At 46.2% G+C, this 25,000-nt stretch overlaps 1 protein-coding gene across 2 annotated transcripts in view; it reads left to right on the top strand.

The window, feature by feature from the left end:
• Positions 1 to 25,000, top strand: part of LOC143282888 (uncharacterized) — a 34,026-nt gene that overhangs the window by 6,696 nt on the left and 2,330 nt on the right. The window contains exons 2-9 of one of the 2 annotated variants that reach the window (XM_076588764.1): positions 2,588 to 2,671; positions 8,011 to 8,157; positions 9,125 to 9,245; positions 15,282 to 15,450; positions 16,943 to 17,134; positions 19,249 to 19,493; positions 21,432 to 21,638; positions 23,167 to 23,356. In XM_076588764.1, coding sequence (XP_076444879.1) covers positions 8,116 to 8,157; positions 9,125 to 9,245; positions 15,282 to 15,450; positions 16,943 to 17,134; positions 19,249 to 19,493; positions 21,432 to 21,638; positions 23,167 to 23,356 — 1,166 coding nt within the window. In that variant the 5' untranslated portion in view covers positions 2,588 to 2,671; positions 8,011 to 8,115. The remainder of the gene's footprint in view (positions 1 to 2,587; positions 2,672 to 8,010; positions 8,158 to 9,124; positions 9,246 to 15,281; positions 15,451 to 16,942; positions 17,135 to 19,248; positions 19,494 to 21,431; positions 21,639 to 23,166; positions 23,357 to 25,000) is intronic. The other variant, XM_076588763.1, reaches the window with a different exon arrangement.

Raw genomic sequence — 25,000 nt, 5'->3', positions numbered from 1 at the left:
GGATGCTTGTGAATGATGGTGTAGGAATGTTAGTGTGTGTGTGGCTGTGCATGTGTACGTGTCTGAAACCTGATAACACTGGAATGGAATGAAGAGCGCCCGATGGCAGCTGTCAGTCAGGATAGGAAACTGATACAAAAGAAGCTTAGAGGGGAATTACGAAGGGGACAGAGGGGATTCAAATCAAAAGTAGAGCAACAGTTTCAGACAGGAAAAATGGCAGATGCATGGGATGGGTTAAAAATTATCACTGGAGAAACGAAAAGGAAAACAGTAGCTTGTGAAATGAAAAGGGATGAACAGCTTGATTTTTCAAACAAACTGAATGATTCCTACTGTCGCTTTGAAACGAATGATCTGGGAAGGGAACTGGATAGTGTTATCTCACAGTTGCAGGAAAAGATCAAAGATAGGAACACAGGTGAGGACTTTGAGACCGATGCAAAAGTTGTTGAATCTTTATTTTTAAAACTGAATGTCACGAAGGCAGTTGGCCCGGACAATATCTGCGGAAGATTACTGAAAACATGTGCTTCCCAGTTGTGTGATGTGTTCTGTAAAATTTTCAACTGGTCTCTGAAGGACTGCTCTGTCCCCAGCATCTGGAAAAAATCCACTATCTGTCCTATCCCCAAGAAAAAGAACTCACCCGGACTAAATGATGACCGTCCTGTTGCCCTGACTTCAATAGTGATGAAATGCTTTGAAAAAATTGTTCTCCACCATCTTCTTTCTTTCACTAAACAGCAGCTTGACTCTCTTCGGTTTGCTTATAAAGCACACAGGAGTACTGACGATGCTATCCTAACTCTCCTTCATAATGCTTTCCTTCATTTGAATAACACGGGATCTTTTGTTCGTATCCTTTTTGTTGACTTCTCTTCTGCTTTTAACACAATACAACCTCATCTCCTTGCCCTTAAACTGCTAGGCTTGGATGTTGATCCGAAGCTTACTTTTTGGATAGTAAGTTTTCTTCTCAATAGAACTCAGTCCGTCCGCTTTCATTCTGCCCACTCTTCTCTAAACTCTACTTCTACTGGTGCACCCCAAGGTACAGTGCTGTCCCCTGTTCTATTTACACTGTACACAAATAACTGCAGAGGCACGGAGGAAACTCTTGTCATAAAATATTCTGATGATTCAGCTATTGAAGATCTGTTCAACTCTGATGCTATTCATTTCAGTGAAATTAAAAAGTTCTGTTCTTGGTGTGAGGAAAACTATCTGGATCTCAACGTATTGAAAACAAAAGAAATGTTAATAGATTTTCGGAAAGACCCCTTGCCTGTAGCTAACCTTGTTACTGATGGTCAAACAGTGGAGAGGGTCAATGAATATAGATATTTAGGGACCATCTTAGACAATAAGCTGACTTTTGACAGAAATGTTGATCCCATTCATAAGAAATGTCAATCTATAATTTTTTTGTTTACAGAAGCTTAGAAATGTTGGTACAAATTCAAATATTCTTCAAAGTTATTATCGATGTTGTATCGAGTCCGTGCTCAGTTTCATTTATGTGCTGGTACGGAAGTTTGGGAGTGAGGAGTAAGCGTGTTTTGAACGATGTCATGAGTGTATGCAGTAAAATTATGGGAGTGAAACAAGCTAGTATGCAAGAGCTGTATGAAAGTCGAGTGGTTAAAAAAAGCAGGCAGATAGCAACTGACGACACCCATATTTTAGCAAAGTATTATGAGCTATTGTCATCAGGACGACGCTACAGAACTTTTAAGTTGAAATCCAGAGCTCTGAAGACTTTTATTCCACGTTCAATCCACCTTTTAAATTCTTGAGAACTCAGTGGGGGAGGGGGGGGGGCGCGTGCGCACTCTGATGTGAGACGTGTGAAAGTCCGTGCATGATAGGTTGTACCTTGTTCTAGTTGTGTGTGTGTGTGTGTGTGTGTGTGTGTGTGTGTGTGTGTGTGTGTGTGTGTGTGTGTGTGTGTGTGTGTGTGTTTACTGAGCTTAAAAACGTGACAATTGGTTATTATGAATGTGCAATATGCAGGATGAATGTACAATAGAATATGTCTAATGCTAACGTCCATATTCTAAATATATTTCTGTTATTAATTACGATGTAATAATTAATTGCAACGTTTTAAAAGCGAATATGTGAAATGCTTTTATTTGAGAACATATGTTTATTACTCTTGTTTAATCAAGTAATCCGCGTGTGTGGGGTGGGTGGGTGGTGGGTGGGTGCGGGTGTGTGCTGTTTATCTGGTTGTGGTTTTCCGCAATTTATCTTTATTCTTATCTTATCTGTCTATTATAATCAATGTGCAATATAGTAGGCTATGCTTATAATTATATTCAAAATAATGTTTCTTAATTCTTTCTGTCTTTACATTAAGAATACTAGTTATTACCTGCAGTGTGTGGATGTATGTATGAAACGGTGTATGTGATATTTTTTACATGTGTGTCTTCGTAATAATCGTAAAAAGCTGTTGTTGACTTTTACAGTTTTGGTCCCCATGTTGTTTGCTTGTCTATGTTGTGAAAATGCACCTGACCAAATTTCTCCAGTTGGAGATAATAAAGTTATTATTATTCTTATTCTTATTCTTACCCAGGTAGGTAGGCAGCCTGTTGTGCAAATGCTTCTGTGTTTCTAAAGCGCTTAGAGCTTCGTCTCCAACCGACGACAGACGCTGTATGTAAGTATCCATATCGTCATCACCATCATCATAATCATTATCATCATCGCATCATCATCAATCGTGCCTTTGTTGACAATCTCACCTGTGATTGAAGAAGGTGATAACTTCAGGTATTCTTAATTTGCTTCGGACAATTCCCCTCAGTAAACATTCTCTGCAGGTATGCATGTATAATTTAATAGTGAATGTGTGTGACACTAAATGACAGTAAGCTTACTTTCACTGTTGGGTCAGTGTATAATGTGTACCTGTGTCAGGCTAAAAGATCAAGGCTCCCACAGCCTTTCACTGACCTCGGGGCAGTTGGGTTAGTATCAATTCACTGACAGGCACAATAGCCGAGTGGTTAAAGCGTTGGACTTTCAATCTGAGGGTCCCGGGTTCGAATCTCGGTAACGGTGCCTGGTGGGTAAAGGGTGAAGATTTTTCCGATCTCCCATACCAATATATGTGCCTGAATCCCCTTCGCGTGTATACGCAAGCAAAAGATCAAATACGCACGTTAAAGATCCTGTAATCCATGTCAGCGTTCGGTGGGTTATGGAAACAAGAACATACCCAGCATGCACACCCCCGGAAACAGGATATGGCTGCCTACATGGCGGGGTAAAAACGGTCATACACGTAAAAGCCCACTCGTGTACATACGATTAAACGTGGGAGTTGCAGCCGACGAACGAAGAAGAAAAAGTATCAATTCACTGTGTCTAGGGCTCGGCACAGGAAGGTTTGTGTGTGTGTGTGTGTGTGTGTGTGTGTGTGTGTGTGTCTTTCAGCATCAATGATTATGTACATTCGCAATTCGATGCTAATCTAGCAACAAAGTGAAATTTTAATTGGTAAAAAACAAACGATGGGGAAGCTGCCCTTCCTTTTAGAAAACAACTGAGTCCTCTCCTTTTCCGCGCACTGTTCTGTTTTTATCCTGGTGTTTTACAGTGATTTTGTTTGTATCTTAGATGATGAACATGTATTGCGTTTGTGGTTTTACACTTCTTAGGTTTAAAAAAAAATTGCATGCATGTTTACAGTATGAATCTACACGTGTATATCTGTGTCTATGTATGTATGTATGTATGTAAACACACACACACACACACACACACACACACACACACACACACACATATATATATATATATATATATATATATATATCGGGTGTCCCCAAAAACGTGAACCGCTATTTGACAAATATTCTCTCAGTGATAGAGAAATCAAATTCATTGAAAATTTTCACACAGTAACCTTAGGGTATCATCGACAAGTCTGCAAAATATCTAAAAGTTCGGACGCAAATTATGCGAGTATTGTCAAATTTAAGACAACATGTCAAAAAATCCAATATCAGAGGAACACTCACTTATTTCAGTTTATGCTCAATGTGGCCTCCATCTTCCTCTACGACAAAATGAAGCCGTTTCTTCCATGCAGAAATGCTTTTACGTATTTCTTCCGCCGATATCTCCTCCCATGACATAATTGTCTTGTCTTTTAACGCCTGCACGGTCAATTTGTCTCTCACTCCCCGGTAAACTTTCTCCTTCAAAGAGTCTCATATGGCATAATCCATTGGGTTACAGTCAGGACTTTGTGGAGGCCATTCATCCTTCTTGAATTCTGGTGTAGCCTCCTCCAGATGGGCCTGGGTTACCCTACTTGCGTGTGAAGGAGCCCCATCTTGCTGAAACGTAATTGTTTCTAGGATGAAGACGCCTACAATCCAGGGGAAGATTGTCATCCAATAACTGAATGTAGCTTTCACTATTAACCTTGGCTCTATCAGTGTCAATAAAATGAATGTTTGTTTTTCCTTTCCAGGATACTCCAGCTGAAACCATTGTCTTTTTAGAAAATCTAGTAGTCTCATGATAGAGGCGAGATGGCTGAATTTCTCGTTTCCGTTTGCCATAAACGCGATCGTTTTGGCGATTTTTAGCCATCTCAAACGTAAAGTCTTTCTCGTCTGTGAAAATGATCCTTTTCACACCAGTGGCCGAGTAGTTGTCTTTCAAGTTACGGCAGCGAGTTTTTCTTTTCCCTCTAACATTTTGGTCCCTCCTTGATACACGTATCCTCTTGAAGGGCTTCAGCTCCAGTTCTCTCGCCATTCTTTGCACTGAAGACTTGCTCACTTGAAATTGCTTGCAACTTCTCTAAGAGATTTGTGAGTCCCTGGGTTCTCTTCCTGGGGTTGAATCAGTTCCTCAACACGGTCCTTGTACTCTGAACATGCAGTCTTGGGTCTCCCACTGCCAATTGTACGTGCTACTGACCCTGCAGTGCGTATTTTAGCGATAAGTTTATATTTCAATAACATGACTCCACCCCTTGCCTGGAAATTCCTTTACGATCTTTCTTCCAGCCCAGCTTTTCTCCTTCAAACAGTTTTCAATGGTGACCTTATCACTTTCACTCAAAGGCATGGTTGATCCTTCTAAACTGAAACTTTGGACAGAACTGATTTTGGATAACAGACGACAATAAAACAAAATCAATAGACTTGACACCCAGACAGGCTACTTTTTTAGACTGACACTGATTGACAGATGCCAACACCTGGCAGATGAGCATGATGAAGGTCACATTGCACAGCTCTGATACTGGATTTTTTGACACGCTGTCTTAGATTTAAAAATATTCGCATAATTTGCGTTCGAACTTTTAGATATTTTGCATATTTGTTGATGATACCTTAAGGTTACTGTGTGAAAAGTTTCAATGAATTCGGTTTCTCTATCACTGAGAAAATACTTGTCAAAAAGCGGTTCACTTTTTGGGGGACATCCGAGATATATATATATATATATATATATATATATATAGATATATATATATATATATATATATATATAGAGAGAGAGAGAGAGAGAGAGAGAGAGAGAGAGAGAGATAAACATGTATGTATGTGTTTGCATGTATGTATGTGTCTGTGTATATATATAATCATATGTATTTATGTATGTATGTACGTGCATTCGTTTGACCGTGACTGCGTGGATGATAATGAATGTTTCAGTTCACTCTGTAGCTGAAGTGACTGTACGTTGTTCGCACGGGATACCTGTGATTGTGATGTTTATGTGAGAAGTTTTCTTTTTGTTACATTTCGCTCATGTGATGTGCCTTCACCATTACTGTATTTTTAAAAAAAGGCGCAACAGAAATAGACCTATTACTATCATCATCATCATCATCATAACATGCCCATGGCGTTCATATTAATTCCGTACATAAAAATCATGTGAGTGCCCGCGGTCAAGGCGCAATGTATTGCCATCACGCGCTGTATAATGTTTTGACACACGTTGTACTGGACTTCAGCAGCTGTGTTTGAACTCGAGTGTTAGTGGTCCGCCCTTTTCTGTCTGGTTGATGATCAGAGGCAGTGTATTTTCCTCGAGAGAAGAGAGGCGGCAGAAGAGGAGGAGGAGGAGGAAGAGTAAGAAGACAAGTAGAAAGAAGAATAACTACAACAGAGACTTGCACTGTTTCTTCTCCTTCTTCTTCTTCTTTTTCTTCTACCTTCGTTCGTGGGCTGTAACTCCCACGTTCACTCGTACGTACACGAGTGGGCTTTAACGTGCACGACCGTTTTTACCCCGCCGTGTAGCCATACTCCGTAAGCGGGGGGTGCACCGTTTGACAACAACAGTCACTACAAGTAAAGACCAGCGAAGAAGCAAGAAAGAAGAAAAAAAAACCAGAGGAGAAGAGGAAGAAAAGAGTGGTAGGAGAGCACTCGGTGTTGTGCAAATGACGCCAGCAGCATAACTGGACAAATTATGGCCGCAGAAGGCTAGGTGATCGAGACATTGCTGTGGACTATCAGTTATTAGTATAGTCATGACGGCCACTGTGACGGCCACTGCTGATGACGGCCACTGTGACGGCCACTGCTGATGACGGCCACTGCTGATGACGGCCACTGTGACGGCCACTGCTGATGACGGCCACTGAAGACGGTTTCCGATGACAAACGGCCATTGTGTTCTACCCAAGCAAGGCATTGTGTGACTGGATTACGAAGGAGCCGTCTTTGTTTCCTTCCCAGTCGAACGTTCGCGTGAACTGTACACACAACTTTCTCATCATCACCTCCAGCTTCCTGATTTTTTCTACATCACCCTGCTTTTCTTTCTTCCAGTCAGTGCATGATAGCCGCGGGAGGACGATTTTGTTCGCTCATGCTTAAAAAAAAAAAAAAAAAATGATGTTAAAGGTCCTTTTGCTTTTTCAATCTACGGGGAATGAATTCGAATCACTTTAATGTGGGAGGTAGACTAAAAGAATCTTGGTAAAAGTCGACTTACATGGGATAAAAGAGGCGACGTATCGAGCCACAGGCTGTTCTTCAGGCAAATGAAATGAGTAAGTGACAGACAGCAATTTACTGTGTCTAGGGCACGGAATAAGAAGTTGGGGCACAGTCCTCTCCTTCCGTCACTTTAACCATTAATATCCATTCACACCTGGGTGGGTTGAGGAAACTCCCAGTAAAGTGCCTTTCTCCAGGACACACCACCATGCTGAAACGTGGCCTCCAACCCTGATCACTTAGGAATACTGGATTTACAAAGTTCCTATCCGACTCTGCCTCGGCGCTTCTTTGCTGATACTGACATCCAGACCACTGAATGAAAAAAGAGAATGGACGAAAAGTTTCCAGCATAAACAAGAACTTCATGGTTTCTCACGATGTAGTTTGAGATTAATCAAAACTTCAACAAAACTGCACTCTTTTTTATTCTTTTTCTTCTTTTTTTTCTTTTTTTTTTTTCTTTTTTTCTTCTCAAGGCCTGACTAAGCGCGTTGGGTTACGCTTTTGGTCAGGTATCTGATTAGCAGATGTGGTGTAGCGTATATGGATTTGTCCGAATGCAGTGACGGCTCCATGAGTAACTGAACTGAACTGAACTCCACCGCACGGGATCATGAGATACTATCAGTAACTATCCACCAGACAGGACCATCACTAAAACGTCGTGTGTTATTTGTTCATTTGTTTGTTTGTTTATTGTTGTTTTTTGTGGGGGGTTTTGTTGTTGTTGTTGTTCAGTTTTGTTTTTTTATCTTTTGGTTTAAACTGAGATCTAAAACGTTGTTGAATTCCCATTCCTTGACTCTTGAGGACATGTGTGATGAGGGAGTAACTCGGAACCAAGATCTTGAACCTTAAAGGAGAGTAGGGCATATGAATATAGTGTGCCGGGGGGAAAAAAACCCAGAACTCTTGGACTGTAGGTGTGTGTATGTGTGGTGGACTCCAGTATTCTGTGTGAGGAAAGTTGGGTTCCTGTGTTGCTGAGATGCAGGATATGGAATGTTTTCTTCAGGACGCCGGGGACCCCGATCCCTACCCAGCGTCTGCCCAGTGCCGAGGATCTTCGAGACGAGCACCCAGGTTGTCCTTCGTCAGTCCCTGGGATCCGCGCAGGTCCATGCCCTCGGCAACGTCAGACATGATCAACTCTGTGGAAGAGGTAATGCAGGCCACCGCCGTGCCCACCTTGTTTCTTCACATTGATATCCTTTCGGTGATGTTGTTGGTGGTGTGTGTGTTTTGTTAGTGTATGTGCGTTTTATTATAGTGTGTATGTGTGTGTGTGTGTGTGTGTGTGTGTGTGTGTGTGTGTGTGTGTGTGTGTGTGTGTATCTGTGTCTTTGTGTCTGTGTCTGTCTGTGTGTCTGTGTCTGTGTCTGTCTGTGATGATGACAGGAATTACCACTGTTGGGTCATCACCAGAGGGTCTCCATGCTGATGACGTCATCAGGATGACAATGATGTTGATGACGACGACGTGAAGATGATAATGAGAAGAAGGAGGTGGTAGAGGACGACGACGACGATGATGACACGATGACACGACGACGATTTTTATTATTATCAGGTCACCACCACGGGATGCCCATGCTGATAATGTCATGATGATGGTGATGATGATGATGATGTTAAAGATGACGACGACGATGATGATGATATGATGATGACGACGATGGCATGATGATGACGACGATAACATGATGATGATGACAACGATGACACGACGACGATAACACGATAATGACGACGATTACATGATGATGATAATGACGACGATGACATGATGATGACGACGATGACGAAAAGGATGCCTCGATGACATGATGATGATGATGATGATGACAGGGATCACAGCCCCTGTTAGGTCACCACCAGGGGATTTCCACGTTGATGACGTCGTTGTGATGATGATGATAATGATGATGATCCCTGTTGGCTTATCCCCAGCGGATACTCATGTTGATGATGTCATGACGATGACGACGACGATGACATAATGATGATGGTGATGATGACGTCGACAGGGATCCCAGCCCCTGTTAAGTCACCACCAGGGGATGTCCATGCTGATGACGTCATTGTGATGATGATGATGATGATGATGATGATGATGATGATGATGACAGGGATCCCAGCCCCTGCTGGGTCACCCCGAGGGGATGTCCATGCTGATGACTGCAGTGTTCATGGTGGGGGAGATGGCGGGATCCGGGGTGCTGGCTCTGCCCTTCGCCGTGGAAGCCACAGGTAGGAGAGAGAGAGAGGTGGGGAGGGGGGGCGAGAGGGAGGGAGGGAGGGATAGAACGAACGAATGGTTTATTGTAGTTAGGCCCCATTGTTGCCCATTCACAAGGGGGCAGGGTGGGGAATGGGGTTATACATGTCAGAATCATAACGAAATATGAAAACTTATGCACTGCACACATGTGATAGGCAAAAATGGGCCTCACTACAATAAACCATTTATTCGAGGGAGAGAGAGAGGGAGAGTGAGGGAGAGAGAGGTGGGAAGAGAGAGAAAGAGGGGGGGAGAGGGGAGGGGGAAGGAGAGAGGGAGGATGGAGTAGAGAGAGACACACAAGGAGAGAGAGAGACAGACGAGAGAAAGAGGGGGGGAGAGGAGAAAGGGAGGGACAGAGACACACAGAGGGAGAGAGAGGAGAGAGACTGGTGAGGAGAAAGGGAGGGAGAGAGACACAGGGAGAGAGAGGAGAAAAAAAGAGGGGAGAAAGAGAGAGGGAGGGAGAGAGACACACAGGGAGAGGGAGGGAGAGAGACACACAGGGAGAGAGAAGGGGGAAAGAGGGAGAGAGACTCACAGGGATAGAGAGGGGGGAGGGAGAGAGACACACACAGGGAGAGAGAGGGAGGGAGACACACACACACACAGAGGAGAGAAACAGAGAGGGAGGGAGAGACACACACAGGGAGAGAGAGGGGAGAGAGACACACACATGGGGGGAGAGAGTAGAGAGGAAAGAGAGAGGGAGGGAGACACACACAGGGAGAGAGAGAGGGGGAGAGACACACACAGGGGGAGAGAGAGGAGAGAGATAGGGAGGGAGAGAGACACACACAGGGAGAGGGAGAGGTGGAGAGACACACACAGGGAGAGAGAGATGGAGGGAAAGACACACACACACACAGGAAGAGAGAGAGGGAAAGAGAGACACACACAGAGGGAGGGAGAGACGGGGAGAGAAAGAGAGGGATGGAGAGACACACACAGGGAGAGAGAGAGACAGGGGGAGAGACACACATACAGGGAGAGAGAGACAGGGGGAGAGACACACACAGGGAGAGAGAGGGGGGGAGAGAAACACACAGAGAGGGAGAGACGGGGAGAGAGACACACAGGGAGGGAGAGAGAGGGGGGAGAGACACACACACAGAGGGAGAGACGGGGAGAGACACACACAGAGAGGGAGAGACGGGGAGAGAGACACACAGGGAAAGAGAGGGGGGAGACACACACACAGGGGGGAGAGGCGGGGAGAGAGAGAGGAGGAAAGTCAAAGACAGGGAGGGAGATGCACTCAAAGAGAGAGAGGGGGGAGAGAGAGGGAGGTAGACACACACAGGGAGAGAGGAGAGAGAGGGGGTTAAAGGGAGAGGGAGGGAGAAAGACACACAGGGAGAGAGGAGAGAGAGGGGGTTAAAGGGAGAGGGAGGGAGAAAGACACACAGGGAGAGAGGAGAGAGAGGGGGTTAAAGAGAAAGGGAGGGAGAAAGACGCACACAGGGAGATAGGAGAGAGAGGGGGTTAAAGAGAGAGGGAGGGAGAAAGACACACAGGGAGATAGGAGAGAGAGGGGGTGAAAGAGAGAGGGAGGGAGAAAGTCGCACACAGGGAGATAGGAGAGAGAGGGGGTTAAAGAGAGAGGGGGGAGAAAGACACACAGGGAGATAGGAGAGAGAGGGGGTTAAAGAGAGAGGGAGGGAGAAAGACACACAGGGAGATAGGAGAGAGAGGGGGTTAAAGAGAGAGAGAGAAAGACGCACACAGGGAGATAGGAGAGAGAGGGGGTTAAAGAGAGAGGGAGGGAGAAAGACACACAGGGAGATAGGAGAGAGAGGGGGTGAAAGAGAAAGGGAGGGAGAGAGACACACACAGGGAGAGAGGGAGACAGAGGGGGTTAAAGGGAAAGGGAGGGAGAAAGACGCACACAGGGAGATAGGAGAGAGAGGGGGTTAAAGAGAGAGGGAGGGAGAAAGTCGCACACAGGGAGATAGGAGAGAGAGGGGGTTAAAGAGAGAGGGAGAGAGACACACACAGGGGGAGAGGAGACAGAGGGGGTTAAAGAGAAAGGGAGGGAGAAAGACACACACAGGGAGAGAGGACAGAGAGGGGGTTAAAGAGAGAGGGAGGGAGAAAGTCGCACACAGGGAGATAGGAGAGAGAGGGGGTTAAAGAGAGAGGGAGAGAGACACACACAGGGAGATAGGAGAGAGAGGGGGTTAAAGAGAGAGGGAGGGAGAAAGACGCACACAGGGAGATAGGAGACAGAGGGGGTTAAAGAGAGAGGGAGGGAGAAGGACACACACAGGGAGATAGGAGACAGAGGGGGTGAAAGAGAAAGGGAGGGAGAGAGACACACACAGGGAGAGAGGGAGACAGAGGGGGTGAAAGAGAAAGGGAGGGAGAAAGACGCACACAGGGAGATAGGAGAGAGAGGGGGTTAAAGAGAGAGGGAGGGAGAAAGTCGCACACAGGGAGATAGGAGAGAGAGGGGGTTAAAGAGAGAGGGAGGGAGAAAGTCGCACACAGGGAGATAGGAGAGAGAGGGGGTTAAAGAGAGAGGGAGAGAGACACACACAGGGAGATAGGAGAGAGAGGGGGTGAAAGAGAGAGGGAGGGAGAAAGACGCACAGGGAGAGAGGAGAGAGAGGGGGTTAAAGAGAGAGGGAGGGAGAAAGACGCACACAGGGAGATAGGAGAGAGAGGGGGTTAAAGAGAGAGGGAGGGAGAAAGACACACAGGGAGAGAGGAGAGAGAGGGGGTTAAAGAGAGAGGGAGGGAGAAAGACACACAGGGAGAGAGGAGAGAGAGGGGGTTAAAGAGAGAGGGAGGGAGAGAGACACACACAGGGAGATAGGAGAGAGAGGGGGTTAAAGAGAGAGGGAGGGAGAAAGTCGCACACAGGGAGATAGGAGAGAGAGGGGGTTAAAGAGAGAGGGAGGGAGAAAGACACACAGGGAGATAGGAGAGAGAGGGGGTTAAAGAGAGAGGGAGGGAGAAAGTCACACACAGGGAGATAGGAGAGAGAGGGGGTTAAAGAGAGAGGGAGGGAGAAAGACACACACAGGGAGAGAGGAGAGAGAGGGGGTTAAAGAGAGAGGGAGGGAGAAAGTCACACACAGGGAGATAGGAGAGAGAGGGGGTTAAAGAGAGAGGGAGGGAGAAGGACACACACAGGGAGATAGGAGAGAGAGGGGGTTAAAGAGAGAGGGAGGGAGAAAGACACACACAGGGAGAGAGGAGAGAGAGGGGGTTAAAGAGAGAGGGAGGGAGAAAGTCACACACAGGGAGATAGGAGAGAGAGGGGGTTAAAGAGAGAGGGAGGGAGAAGGACACACACAGGGAGATAGGAGAGAGAGGGGGTTAAAGAGAGAGGGAGAAAGACGCACACAGGGAGAGAGAGGGGGTTAAAGAGAGAGGGAGTGAGAAAGACACACACAGGGAGAGAGAGGGGGTTAAAGAGAGAGGGAGAAAGACGCACACAGGGAGAGAGGAGAGAGAGGGGGTTAAAGAGAGAGGGGGAGAGACACACACAGGGAGAGAGGAGAGAGAGGGGGTGAAAGAGAGAGGGAGGGAGAAAGACGCACACAGGGAGAGAGGAGAGAGAGGGGGTTAAAGAGAGAGGGAGGGAGAAAGACGCACACAGGGAGAGAGAGGGGGAGAGAGACACACACAGGGAGAGAGAGAGGGGGAGAGAGACACACACAGGGAGAGAGAGGAGGGAGAGAGACTCACACACGGGGAGAGAGGGGGAGAGAGACACACACAGGGAGAGAGAGAGGGGGGAAGAGAGACACACACAGGGAGAGAGAGGGGGTAGAGAGCACACACAGGGAGGGAGGAGAGAGAGAGGGGAGAGAGACACATACAGGGAGAGAGAGAGGGGGAGAGAGACACACACAGGGAGGGAGGAGAGAGGGGAAGGAGAGAGACACACAGGGAGAGAGAGACGGAGGAGAGAGACAGCACAGGGAAGAGAGAGAGGGGAGAGAGACACACAGGGTGGAGAGGACACACACAGGGAGAGAGTGAGAGAGACACACACACAGGGAGAGAGTGAGAGAGACACACACACAGGGAGAGAGTGAGAGAGAGACACACACAGGGAGAGAGTGAGAGAGACACACACACAGGGAGAGAGAGGGGGGAGGGAAGAGAGACAGCACAGGGAGGGAGAGAGAGGGAAGAGAGACACACACAGGGAGAGAGAGGAGGGAAGAGAGACACACACAGGGAGAAAGAGGGAAGAGAGACACACACAGGGAGAGAGAGAGAGAGAGACACACACAGGGAGAGAGAGGGGGGGAGAGAGACACACACAGGGAGAGAGAGAGGGGAGAGAGACACACAGGGAGGGAGAGAGAGGGAGGGAGGAAGAGACACACACAGGGAGAGAGAGGAGGGAAGAGAGACACACACAGGGAGAGAGAGGGGGGAGAGAGAGACACACAGGGAGAGAGAGGAGGGAAGAGAGACACACACAGGGAGAGAGAGGGGGGAAGAGAGACACAGGGAGAGAGAGGAGGGAAGAGAGACACACAGGGAGAGAGAGGAGGGAAGAGAGACACACACAGGGAGAGAGAGGAGGGAAGAGACACACATGGAGAGAAATGCGGGAAGAGAGACACACACAGGGTGGAGACACACACACAGGGAGAGAGAGAGTGGGGAAAAGAGACACACACAGGGAGAGAGAGGGGGGAAAGAGACACACACAGGGAGAGAGAGGGAGGGAAGAGACACACAGGGACAGAGAGGAGGGAAGAGAGACACACACAGGGAGAGAGAGGGGGGAAGAGAGACACACACAGGGAGAGAGAGGAGGGAAGAGACACACATGGAGAGAGAGGGAGGAAGAGACACACACAGGGAGAGAGAGGAGGGAAGAGAGACACACACAGGGAGAGAGAGGGGGGAAGAGAGACACACAGGGAGAGAGAGGAGGGAAGAGAGTCACACACAGGGAGAGAGAGGGGGGAAGAGACACACACACACAGGGTGGGAGACATGATGGTGTGTGAGACGATGTATGTTTGTGATAATGGTGTGTGATGGTGTATGTTTGTGATGATAGTGCGTGATGGTGTATGTTTGTGATGATGGTGCGTGACGGTGTATGTTTGTGATGATGGTGTATGACGGTGTATGTTTGTGATGATGGTGTATGTTTGTGATGATGGTGTGTGACGGTGTATGTTTGTGATGATGGTGTGATGATGGTGTATGTTTGTGATGATGGTGTGTGATGGTGTATGTTTGTGATGATGGTGCGTGATGGTGTATGTTTGTGATGATGGTGCGTGATGATGGTGTGTGATGGTGTATGTTTGTGATGATGGTGCGTGATGGTGTATGTTTGTGATGATGGTGTGTGATGGTGTATGTTTGTGATGATGGTGCGTGATGGTGTATGTTTGTGATGATGGTGCGTGATGATGGTGTGTGTGACGATAAATGTTTGTGATGATGGTGTGTGATGGTGTATGTTTGTGATGATGGTGTGTGATGGTGTATGTTTGTGATGATGGTGCGTGATGGTGTATGTTTGTGATGATGGTGCGTGATGGTGTATGTTTGTGATGATGGTGTGTGATGGTGTATGTTTGTGATGATGGTGCGTGATGATGGTGTGTGTGACGATAAATGTTTGTGATGATGGTGCGTGATAGTGTATGTTTGTGATGATGGTGCGTGATGGTGTATGTTTGTATGGTTGTGTGTGATGATGGTGTGTGTGACGATGTATGTTTGTGATGATAGTGTGTTATGGTGCATGTTTGTGATGATGGTGTGTGATGGTGTATGTTTGTATGATTGTGTGTGACGATGGTGTGTTTGACGATGTATGTTTGTGATGTGATGTTGTGTGATGGTGTATGTTTGTGATGATGGTGTGTGATGGTGTATGTTTGTATGATTGTGTGTGACGATGGTGTGTTTGACGATGTATGTTTGTGATGTGATGTGTGATGGTGTATGTTTGTGATCATGGTGTGATGATCGTGTGTGTCACGATGTATGTTTGTGATCATGGTGTGTTGCAGGGTGGATCGGGCTGGTGCTAATCCCTATGTGCGGCCTCATCTCCAGCTACACGGGTGGCATCCTGGGTCAGTGCTGGCAGCTGCTGCAGCAGCGGTACCCGGACATGAGGGGACCCGTACGCTACCCGTACCCGGCTATCGGCATGAAGACTTTCGGCAAACCGGGAAGGTTCGGGGGACTGCTGTTTTCTGACTGATGACTGTGTGTGTGTGTGTGTGTGTGTGTGTGTGTGTGTGTGTGTGTGTGTGTGTGTGTGTGTGTGTGTGTGTGTGTGTCTCTCTCTTTCTCTGTTTCTCTGTCTCTGTCTGCCTGTCTGTATGTCTGTCTGTCTATCTGCCTGTCTGCCTGCCTATCTGTCTGTTTGTCTGTCTCCGTCTGTCTCTTTCTCTGTGTCTCTGTGTCTCTGTCTGTCTGTCTCTCTCTCTCTGTCTGCCTGTCTGTCTGTCTGTCTGTCTCTCTCTCTCTCTCTCTCTCTCTCTCTCCCTCTCCATTCTCTCTATATATTCTCCTCCCCCTCCTTCTCTCTCAACCGTTACCTCTCTTTCCCTCTTTCTTCTCTCTCCCTCTCTCTCTCCTTTCTCTCTCTATCTTTGTCTCTGTCTCTCTGTTTCTCTCTGTCTGTCTCTGTCTCTCTCTCTCTCTCTCTCTCTCTCTCTCTCTTCTTTCTTTCTATCTCTGTCTGTCTGTCTGCCTCTCTCTCTCTTTTCTTTGGGGAGGGGCTGAGGGTTGGGAGGTTGTATTTCAACACACTTTCTTTCTTTCTCTTTATTAACAGAACAACAGAGAGAGAGAGAGAGAGAGAGAGAGAGAGAGTATTTCTACGTATTCTCTTTTATTTCCTTTAGTTGACGGGCGCAACAGCCCAGTGGTTAAAGCGTTGAATTTCAATCTGAGGGTACTGCGTTCGAATCACGGTAACGGCGCCTGGTGGGTAAAGGGTGGAGATTTTTCCGATCTCCGAGGTCAACATATGTGCAGACCTGCTAGTGTCTGAACCCACTCCATGTGTATACGCAAGGAGAAGATCAAATACGCACGTTAAAGATCCTGTAATCCATGTCAATGTTCGGTGGGTTATGGAAACAAAAACATACCCACCATGCACACCCCCGAAAACGGAGTATGGCTGCCTACATGGCGTGGTAAAACCGGACATACACGTAAAAGCCCACTCGTGTACATACGAGTGAACTTGGGAGTCGCAGTCCGCAAGAAAAAGATTTCATTTAGATAACAGAATACTGATAATATTTTGACATTTCAATTCCCATTTCCTACACTGATTTTTTAATGCGGTTTGTGTGTGTGTGTGTGTGTGTTTGCATTTCCATGTCCTGTTATGTAAGTTTGTGCCTGCCTATGTGTGTGTATGTGTTAGGGTAGCTGTTAGATACACATGTATGTTAAAATGTATGTATGCCTTGTGTGTGTGTGTGTGTGTGTGTGTGTGTGTGTGTGTGTGTGTGTGTGTGTGTGTAGTCACATTTTTATGTGTACATGTAACATTGATGTAATGTTTTATGTTAACAAAAGGCGTTTTTGTAAAGTACCTAGAGCAGATTTCTGGATAGTGTGCTATATAAGTATCCACTATTATTATTATTATTGTTGTTGTTGTTGTTGTTGTTACTCTTATTATCTTATTTCGTTTCGCTTGCAGAATAATCATCTCAGCCAGCATTAACTTCACGCTATTCGGCGTTTCATGCGTCTTTTTACTGCTGGCTGCACAAAACGTGCACAGCGTGTGCGTCGATCATCACCTGACCAACTTGCCCTTCTGCTATTGGCTGATCATCCTCCTCGGCCTGATGTACCCGCTGTGTCTTCTGGGAACTCCAAAAGACTTCAAGTCAGTGGCTGTGCCATCTTCTTTCACAGCGCTTTACTCTTTGCTGGTTGTTAGCTCGCTTGCTTGTTTGTTTGTTTGCAAAACTGATGTCATCGACAGGGTCTGTAATCAACCACTGTGTGTGTGTGTGTGTGTGTGTGTGTGTGAGAGAGAGAGAGAGAGAGAGAGAGAGAGAGAGAGAGAGAGGACTGTGTCTTTGATTAATTAACAGTCTGCTGTGGTCTCTAGTCAAATAACATACACGTGTATGTGTGCGCGTGATAGAAAGCCCGTCAGATCGACTCAGGAAACGAATAATAAGCGCCAAAAGGTAGCAACAAAATACGGTCTCTTCCCAGGTAAGCAGCCTCTGTGTTTGTAAAGCGCTAAGAGTTCGGCCTCCGGTTGAAGATAAACGCTACTATCATCAACAACAACAATGACAATAACAATGATGATCAGTTCCTCAAGGAGGCGTCACTGTGTTCGGACAAATCCATACACGCCACACCGGGCAAATGCCTGGCAGCAGCATAACCCAATGCTCTTATCAGGCTTTGGGTGCATGCATGTATTATATTTTTGTACCCCGCACGGTGGATTTCTTCTTCAGAATTTTGCCAGAGGACATCACTTACGTTGCCGTGGACTCTTTTACAGTACGCCAAGTGCGAGCTGCAGACGGGACCTTGGAATTACGACGATGATGATGATAATAACAACAACAATAATAACAACGATAACAATGACAGCAACAACGACAATAACAAAAATGACAACAACAATGATAATAATTACAACAATAACAGTAGTAGTAGTAGTAGTAATGATAGTAACAACAACAATAAGAAGAAGAATAACAACAATAATAACACAACAACAACAACAACAACAATAATAATTATTATTATCATCATTATTATTGTTGTTATAATTATAATAACAACAACAACAACAGCAACAATAATTATTATAATGATTATCTTCTTCTTTTTCTTGGCATTCACAGTTCCTCCATCAGTCCATTTCTGACGATGAATGATGTTAATTGTTTTCCCCCAGCTCTCCGTAGCTGCCATTTATTTTGGTCGTGAGTGTGGAGTCCGTGTCGACAGGCCACATCTCTTGTCGTACCTGTTTGTTCGGGGGCGGCGGGGGGGGGGGGGGGGGGGGCGGGGCGGTCAGCTTTGGAGAGTGTGGTCCGCTGCCTGGCTCTAGTCCTGTCCACATGGGCAGCTTGGTGGAAGATGCACTGACATATATTATTATTTTCATCACTATATATGTCTATGGGGAGATGGCACCAGTTTCGGAGATGCACTGAGAGATATATTATTTTCATCACTATAATTATATATCTATGGGGAGATGGCACCTTCTTCAGTTTCGGGTACACGTGATTGACTGTTAAGTCGGTTGGCTGAGACCGGCGGCGGGTGCGAAGTCTCACCGGCTGAAGACACTGTTCTGCTCTCTGGCTAACGTGCAATTATGATAGTGATAATGATGACGATAACAACAATAACATCAACGACAGTAATGATAACCTGGAAACAGCGTACGTCACAGAATAATAACAATAATAATGATACTGCCACCACTACTACTACTACTACTACTACTACTACTACTGCTACTATTACTGCTGCTGCTGCTGCTGCTACCGTGACATACGTTGTCTCCAGGTTATCATCATTGTTGTTATTATTATTATTATTATTATTATTATTATTATTGTTGTTGTTGTTGTTGTTATCATTATCATTGTTGCTCTTCTTCTTCCTATCATTATCGTTATTGTTGTTGTTATTGTCGTTGTTATATTATTATTATTATCATTATTATAATATTATTATCATTACATTATTATTATTATTATTATTATAACACCCCCGAAAACGGAGTGTGGGTGCCTACAGTGCGTGGTTAAAAAAAAAACTGTCATACACGTAAAAGCCCATTCGTGTACATACGAGTGAACGTGGGAGTTGCAGCCCACAAACGAAGAAGAAGAAGAAGAAGATTATAATTATCATTATCATTATTGTTGTTATTGTTGTTGGTGTCCATCATCATCATCATCATCATCGTCATCATCGTCATCATCATCATTCTGTGACGCATGCTGTCCCCAGGTTCGTGGCTATGCTGGCCAGCGCGGCGACCTCAGCGGCCTGCGTCATCCTTGTGGTGCTGATGTTTCTGGATCAAAAGGATGACCCAAGGCCCGTCGTCCACGCCAAGATCGAGTGGCTGCCCTTCGCGGGGGCCTTCGGCACAATCTGTTTCGCTTTCGGCGGTCATCCTACCTTCCCGACCTTTCAGAACGACATGCGCGAACCGCACAAGTTCTCTAAGGCCTGCATGATTGCCTACAGTGGTGAGTGAGTGAGTGAGTGAAAGTGAACGTGAAGGGGTTGAGGGAGGGTGTTTGTGTGTGTTGTGTGGTGTGGTGTTGTGGGTGTTCGCTTTCGACGGCCATCCGACCTTTTCTGACCTTTCAGAACGACATGCGCGACCCCTAAAAGTTCTCTAAGGCCTGTGTGATTGCCTACTGTGAGTGAGTGAATGTGAAGTGAAGGGGTTGAGGGAGGGTATAATTGTGTTGTGTCGTGTGGTGTGGTGTGGTGTGGTGTGGTGTTTTGGGTGTGGTGTTGTGGATGTGGGTGTGGGTGTGGGGTTGTAATGTGGGTTTGTGGTGTTGTGCTGTGGGTGTTGTGTTGTAATGTGGGTGTGGTATTGTGTTGTGGATGTGGGTGTTGTGTTGTGATGTGGATGTGGGTGTGGTGTTTTGGAGGTGGGTGTGGGTGTGATGTGTGGCGATGTGGGTGTGGTGCTGTGTGGTGATGTGGGTGTGGTGTTGTGTGGTGATGTGGGTGTGTTGTTGTGTTGTGGATGTGGGTGTGTTGTTGTGTTGTGCTGTGGGTGTGGTGTTGTGGATATGAGTGTGTTGTTGTGGATGCGGGTGTGGTGTTGTGTTGTGCTGTGGGTGTGGTGTTGTGTTGTGCTGTGGGTGTGGTGTTGTGTTGTGGTATGTTGTGGGTGTGGTGTTGTGTTGTGATGTGGGTGTGGTGTTGTGTTGTGCTGTGGGTGTGGTGTTGTGTTGTGTTATGTTGTGGGTGTTGTGTTGTGCTGTGGGTGTGGTGTTGTGGTGTTGTGTTGTGCTGTGGGTGTGGTGTTGTGTTGTGTTGTGCTGTGGGTGTGGTGTTGCGTTGTGATGTGGGTGTGGTGTTGCGTTGTGTTGTGGGTGTGGTGTTGTGTTGTGTTGTGGGTGTGGTGTTGTGTTGTGTTGTGGGTGTGGTGTTGTGGTGTTGTGTTGTGCTGTGGGTGTGGTGTTGTGTTGTGCTGTGGGTGTGGTGTTGTGTTGTGTTGTGGGTGTGGTGTTGTGTTGTGGTTGTGGGTGTGGTGTTGTGTTGTGTTGTGGGTGTGGTGTGGTGTTGTGGATGTGGGTGTGGTGTTGTGGATGTGGGTGTGGTGTTGTGGATGTGGGTGTGGTGGGTAGCGTTGCATTACGTTGCGTTGTCTTGTTTTGTCTTCTTTTTCTTCTTTGCATTACACGACCTTCTTCTTCTTCTTCTTCTTCTTCTTCTTCTTCTTCTTCTTCTTCTTCTTCTTCTTCGTTCGTGGGCTACAACTCCCACGTTCACTCGAAAACGTACACGAGCGGGCTCTTACGTGTATGACCGTTTTCTCCCCCGCCATGTAAGCAGCCATAGTCCGTTTTCGGGCGTATTACACGACCAACATCAACTTGCTGATGACTTCTGTTGTGGTTGATGCATGCTGGGAATTTGTGTTTCCATAAAACACACTTTCTAGCGGTCTTTAATTGTTATATCACTCCTCTCTCTCTCTCTCTCTCTCTCTCTCTCTCTCTCTCTCTCTCTCTCTCTCTCTCTCTGACACGCATGAATAAACTATTAGAAACCTAGCAATTTATCTGTATAAATTGTTTAAGCTCCGATCCATTCTTATGTCTTAGTGTATCTAAGCATGACCTACATATGGAGAACGTGTATAATTCAACTGAGCGCTATTAACTAAGCATGTATGAGATATTATTTTGCGTGCATTATATATTATTTAGGTGTGTAAATGTCAATTAAATACAAGAATGTTTCATGATGTTTATTATGTATCATTTAGGTGAGGGCATATTACTTGAAAGAAGGTATGATAAATCTATGTTAGCTGAACGTTTGTCATTTTACAATGCACGATGCACTGTCTATGAAGAACTTGTGTCAGCCTTTCATAAGGGACAATGGCCTATAAATGAATAAACCATTAATCCATCCGTCATCCATCTCCCTGACAGTGATGGTGGTGCTGTACCTTCCTGTGGCGACCGCGGGCTACTTCCTGTACGGGAACCTGGTGCAGGAGAACATCCTGCAGACCGTGTCGGCCGGGGCGGGTCTGATCGTCATCCAGGTGTTCATCACCATCCACCTCTTCTGCAGCTTCATCATCGTCATCAACCCCCTGTGCCAGGAGCTGGAGGAGTTCTTCAAAGTGCCTCTACGTGAGTGGTCCTGTCCTGTCCTGTCCTGTCCTGTCCTGTCCTGTCCTGTCCCGTCTTGTCTTGTCTTGTCCTGTCCTGCCTGTCCGACCCTGTCCTATCCTGTCCTGTCCTGTCCTGTCCTACCCTGTCCTATCTTGTCCTATCCTGCCCTGTCCTGTCCTATCCTGCCCTATCCTGCCCTGTCCTGTCTTGTCCTGAGCTGCCCTGTCCTATCCTGCCCTGTCCTGTCCTATCCTGCCCTATCCTGCCCTGTCCTGTCCTGTCCTACCTTGTCCTGTCCTGTCCTATCCTGTCCTATCTCGCTTCTTTTTCTTTCCTCTCCTCCTCCTCCTCCTCCTCCTCCTCATCATCATCATCATCATCATTCTTGTTCTTCTTCTTGTTCTTCTTCTCCTCCTTCTCCTCCTCCTCCTCCTCCTTCTCACTGGTTAGTTGTCTATTCACTACAAGGTGATTCAAGCTTACAGTTGGGTCAACAGCAGAGTGAAAGTCGTTTAAAGCTTTGTCTTTTATGTGAGACAAGATTGTACTGGCTCTCAGTGCTGCAGCCTTGGGGGCTAGTTGGCTTGCGGGATCAACTAAACGCCGAATGTCCTATGGTCCTCTTGGCGGAGAGAGTGGGGATAGATGTAACTTTGGCAAGACATTCTCCGTTTTAATGAAAAAAAAAAAATGAAAACAAAACCTAGGCCACATAGTCGTAACAGTAGTTTGCATCTGCTGTTCTGGTAGCCATAATCGGACAAGACGGACTATCATACACGAGGTGACAGGTACGCGGTGTCTTATCGGGCCGGACTGTCTTGTCAAGCGTTGTGGAGTCCCCACAAGAAAAAAATATTCAGAATAGTCAACCATTTATTATTATTATTATTATTATTATTATTATTATTATTATTATTATTATTATCATTATCATTATTATCATCATTATTATCATTAGTAGTAGTAGTCGTAGTAGTAGTGGTGGTGGTGGTGGTGATGGTTGTGGTGGTAGTAGTAGTAGTAGTATTTTGTCACAACATGAAAAAGAAACAAGAGAATTGATTTTTTTTTAATTGTAGATTTAATTAAATCAAATGTCCAGCCGGACGGCGAAGCAAGCTTTCAGACATTTTTAACAACAATACAAAATTATCAACATCTTCAAGAGATATTTCCGAATATCGATGTTATTATATAATCGTTTGTCAATGGGCTTTTCAAACAAAGGCGCCGAAGGGTGTTGATCAGACCATAATTATGCGCAACAAAACAGTCATCAAGTTTATATTCCGTGAGTTGTGAGATTGATTCGCCTTCAATAATTCTTTTTTAGGGTTAGACTAAGTCAGGGTTAGCCAAGAAACAAACAAACAACAACAACAACAACAAATGAAAAAACAAAACAAAGCAAAAACAAAAACAACAACAACAACAAAACAAAAAACGACAGCATCAAAATGATTCTTGCTTCTATTGTTTCCTATTGTGAGTGACCTCGTTCATTACTTTTTGCTGACATGCTCCTTTTGCGTTGCACGTGCAGACTTTGGCTACAAGCGCGTGCTCCTGCGGACGGGGGTTGTGGGGCTGGTGCTGGTGGTGGCGGAGAGCGTTCCCCATTTCGGGGCCATCCTGTCGCTCATCGGGGCGTCGTCCACAGCCCTGCTGGCCTACATTGCCCCGCCCATCTGCTACTTCAAGCTGTGCCGCATGAAAGGCGACTGGCCCGAGATGTGAGTTGTTGGTGTGGAGTTCAAATCTTCAGTGCTCTCCCAGTGCTTTCGTTCTTCTTTCGTTCAGTTATGGTCAGTTGAGGGTTTTTATTTCGTCGGGTTGGGGCCTGGATGTCTGTGACGTGAGTGAGACTGTGATGTGTGTAGTTGTGTGTTATGACTAAGGGCGACTGGCCCAAGATGTAAGTTGTTGGTGTGGAGTTCAAATCTTCGGTAGTCCCGGTGATTTCGTACTTCTTTCGTTCTTGTTCTAGTTGAGGGTTTAGTTCGTTGGGGTCTGGATGTCTGTGACGTGGGTGAGACTGCTATGTGCGTTGGTGTATGTTACGACTACCCATTCCCATTAGTAAAAGTCATTGTGTATATATGTCACAGCCACGTATTCCCAGCAATAAAAGTCACCCTGTAAACTCACCAGTCCAGTTTACAGCTACGTATACCTAGCCGTGAAAGTCACAGTGTAAACTCATCCAGTTTATGTTACAGCCACGTATTCCCAGCAATGAAAGTCACCCTGTCAAGTCACTTGAATATATGTTACAACTACGTGTCCCAGCAGTGAAAGTCACACTATGTTACAGCCACGTGTCCCCAGCAGTAAACGTCACTATGTATGTTACAGCTACGTGTCCCCAGCAGTAAAAGTCACCCTGTATGTTCCAGCCACGTGTCCCCAGCAGTAAAAGTCACCCTGTGTATGTTCCAGCCACGTGTCCCCAGCAGTAAAAGTCACCATGTATGTTCCAGCTACGTGTCCCCAGCAGTAAAAGTCACCCTGTGTATGTTACAGCCACGTGTCCCCAGCAGTAAAAGTCACCCTGTGTATGTTCCAGCCACGTGTCCCCAGCAGTAAAAGTCACCCTGTGTATGTTACAGCCACGTGTCCCCAGCAGTAAAAGTCACTCTGTGTGTTACAGCCATGTGTCCCCAGCAGTAAAAGTCACCCTGTGTGTTACAGCCACGTGTCCCCAGCAGTAAAAGTCACCCTGTATGTTACAGCCACGTGTCCCCAGCAGTAAAAGTTACACTATGTTACAGCCACGTGTCCCCAGCAGTAAAAGTCACACTGTATGTTCCAGCCACGTGTCCCCAGCAGTAAAAGTCACACTATGTTACAGCCACGTGTCCCCAGCAGTAAAAGTCACACTGTATGTTACAGCCACATGTCCCCAGCAGTAAAAGTCACCCTGTATATGTTACAGCCACGTGTCCCCAGCAGTAAAAGTCACCCTGTGTATGTTACAGCCACGTGTCCCCAGCAGTAAAAGTCACCATGTATGTTACAGCCACGTGTCCCCAGCAGTAAAAGTCACCCTGTGTGTTACAGCTACGTGTCCCCAGCAGTAAAAGTCACCCTGTGTGTTACAGCCACGTGTCCCCAGCAGTAAAAGTCACACTATGTTACAGCCACGTGTCCCCAGCGGTAAAAGTCACACTATGTTACAGCCACGTGTCCCCAGCAGTGAAAGTCACACTGTATGTTACAGCCACATGTCCCCAGCAGTAAAAGTCACCCTGTGTATGTTACAGCCACGTGTCCCCAGCAGTAAAAGTCACACTGTATGTTACAGCCACGTGTCCCCAGCAGTAAAAGTCACACTATGTTACAGCCACGTGTCCCCAGCGGTAAAAGTCACACTATGT

Source organism: Babylonia areolata, chromosome 6 (genome assembly GCF_041734735.1).
Source record: "Babylonia areolata isolate BAREFJ2019XMU chromosome 6, ASM4173473v1, whole genome shotgun sequence".
NCBI lineage: Eukaryota > Metazoa > Mollusca > Gastropoda > Neogastropoda > Buccinidae > Babylonia > Babylonia areolata.
This window is presented reverse-complemented; position numbering and strand designations above follow the sequence as displayed.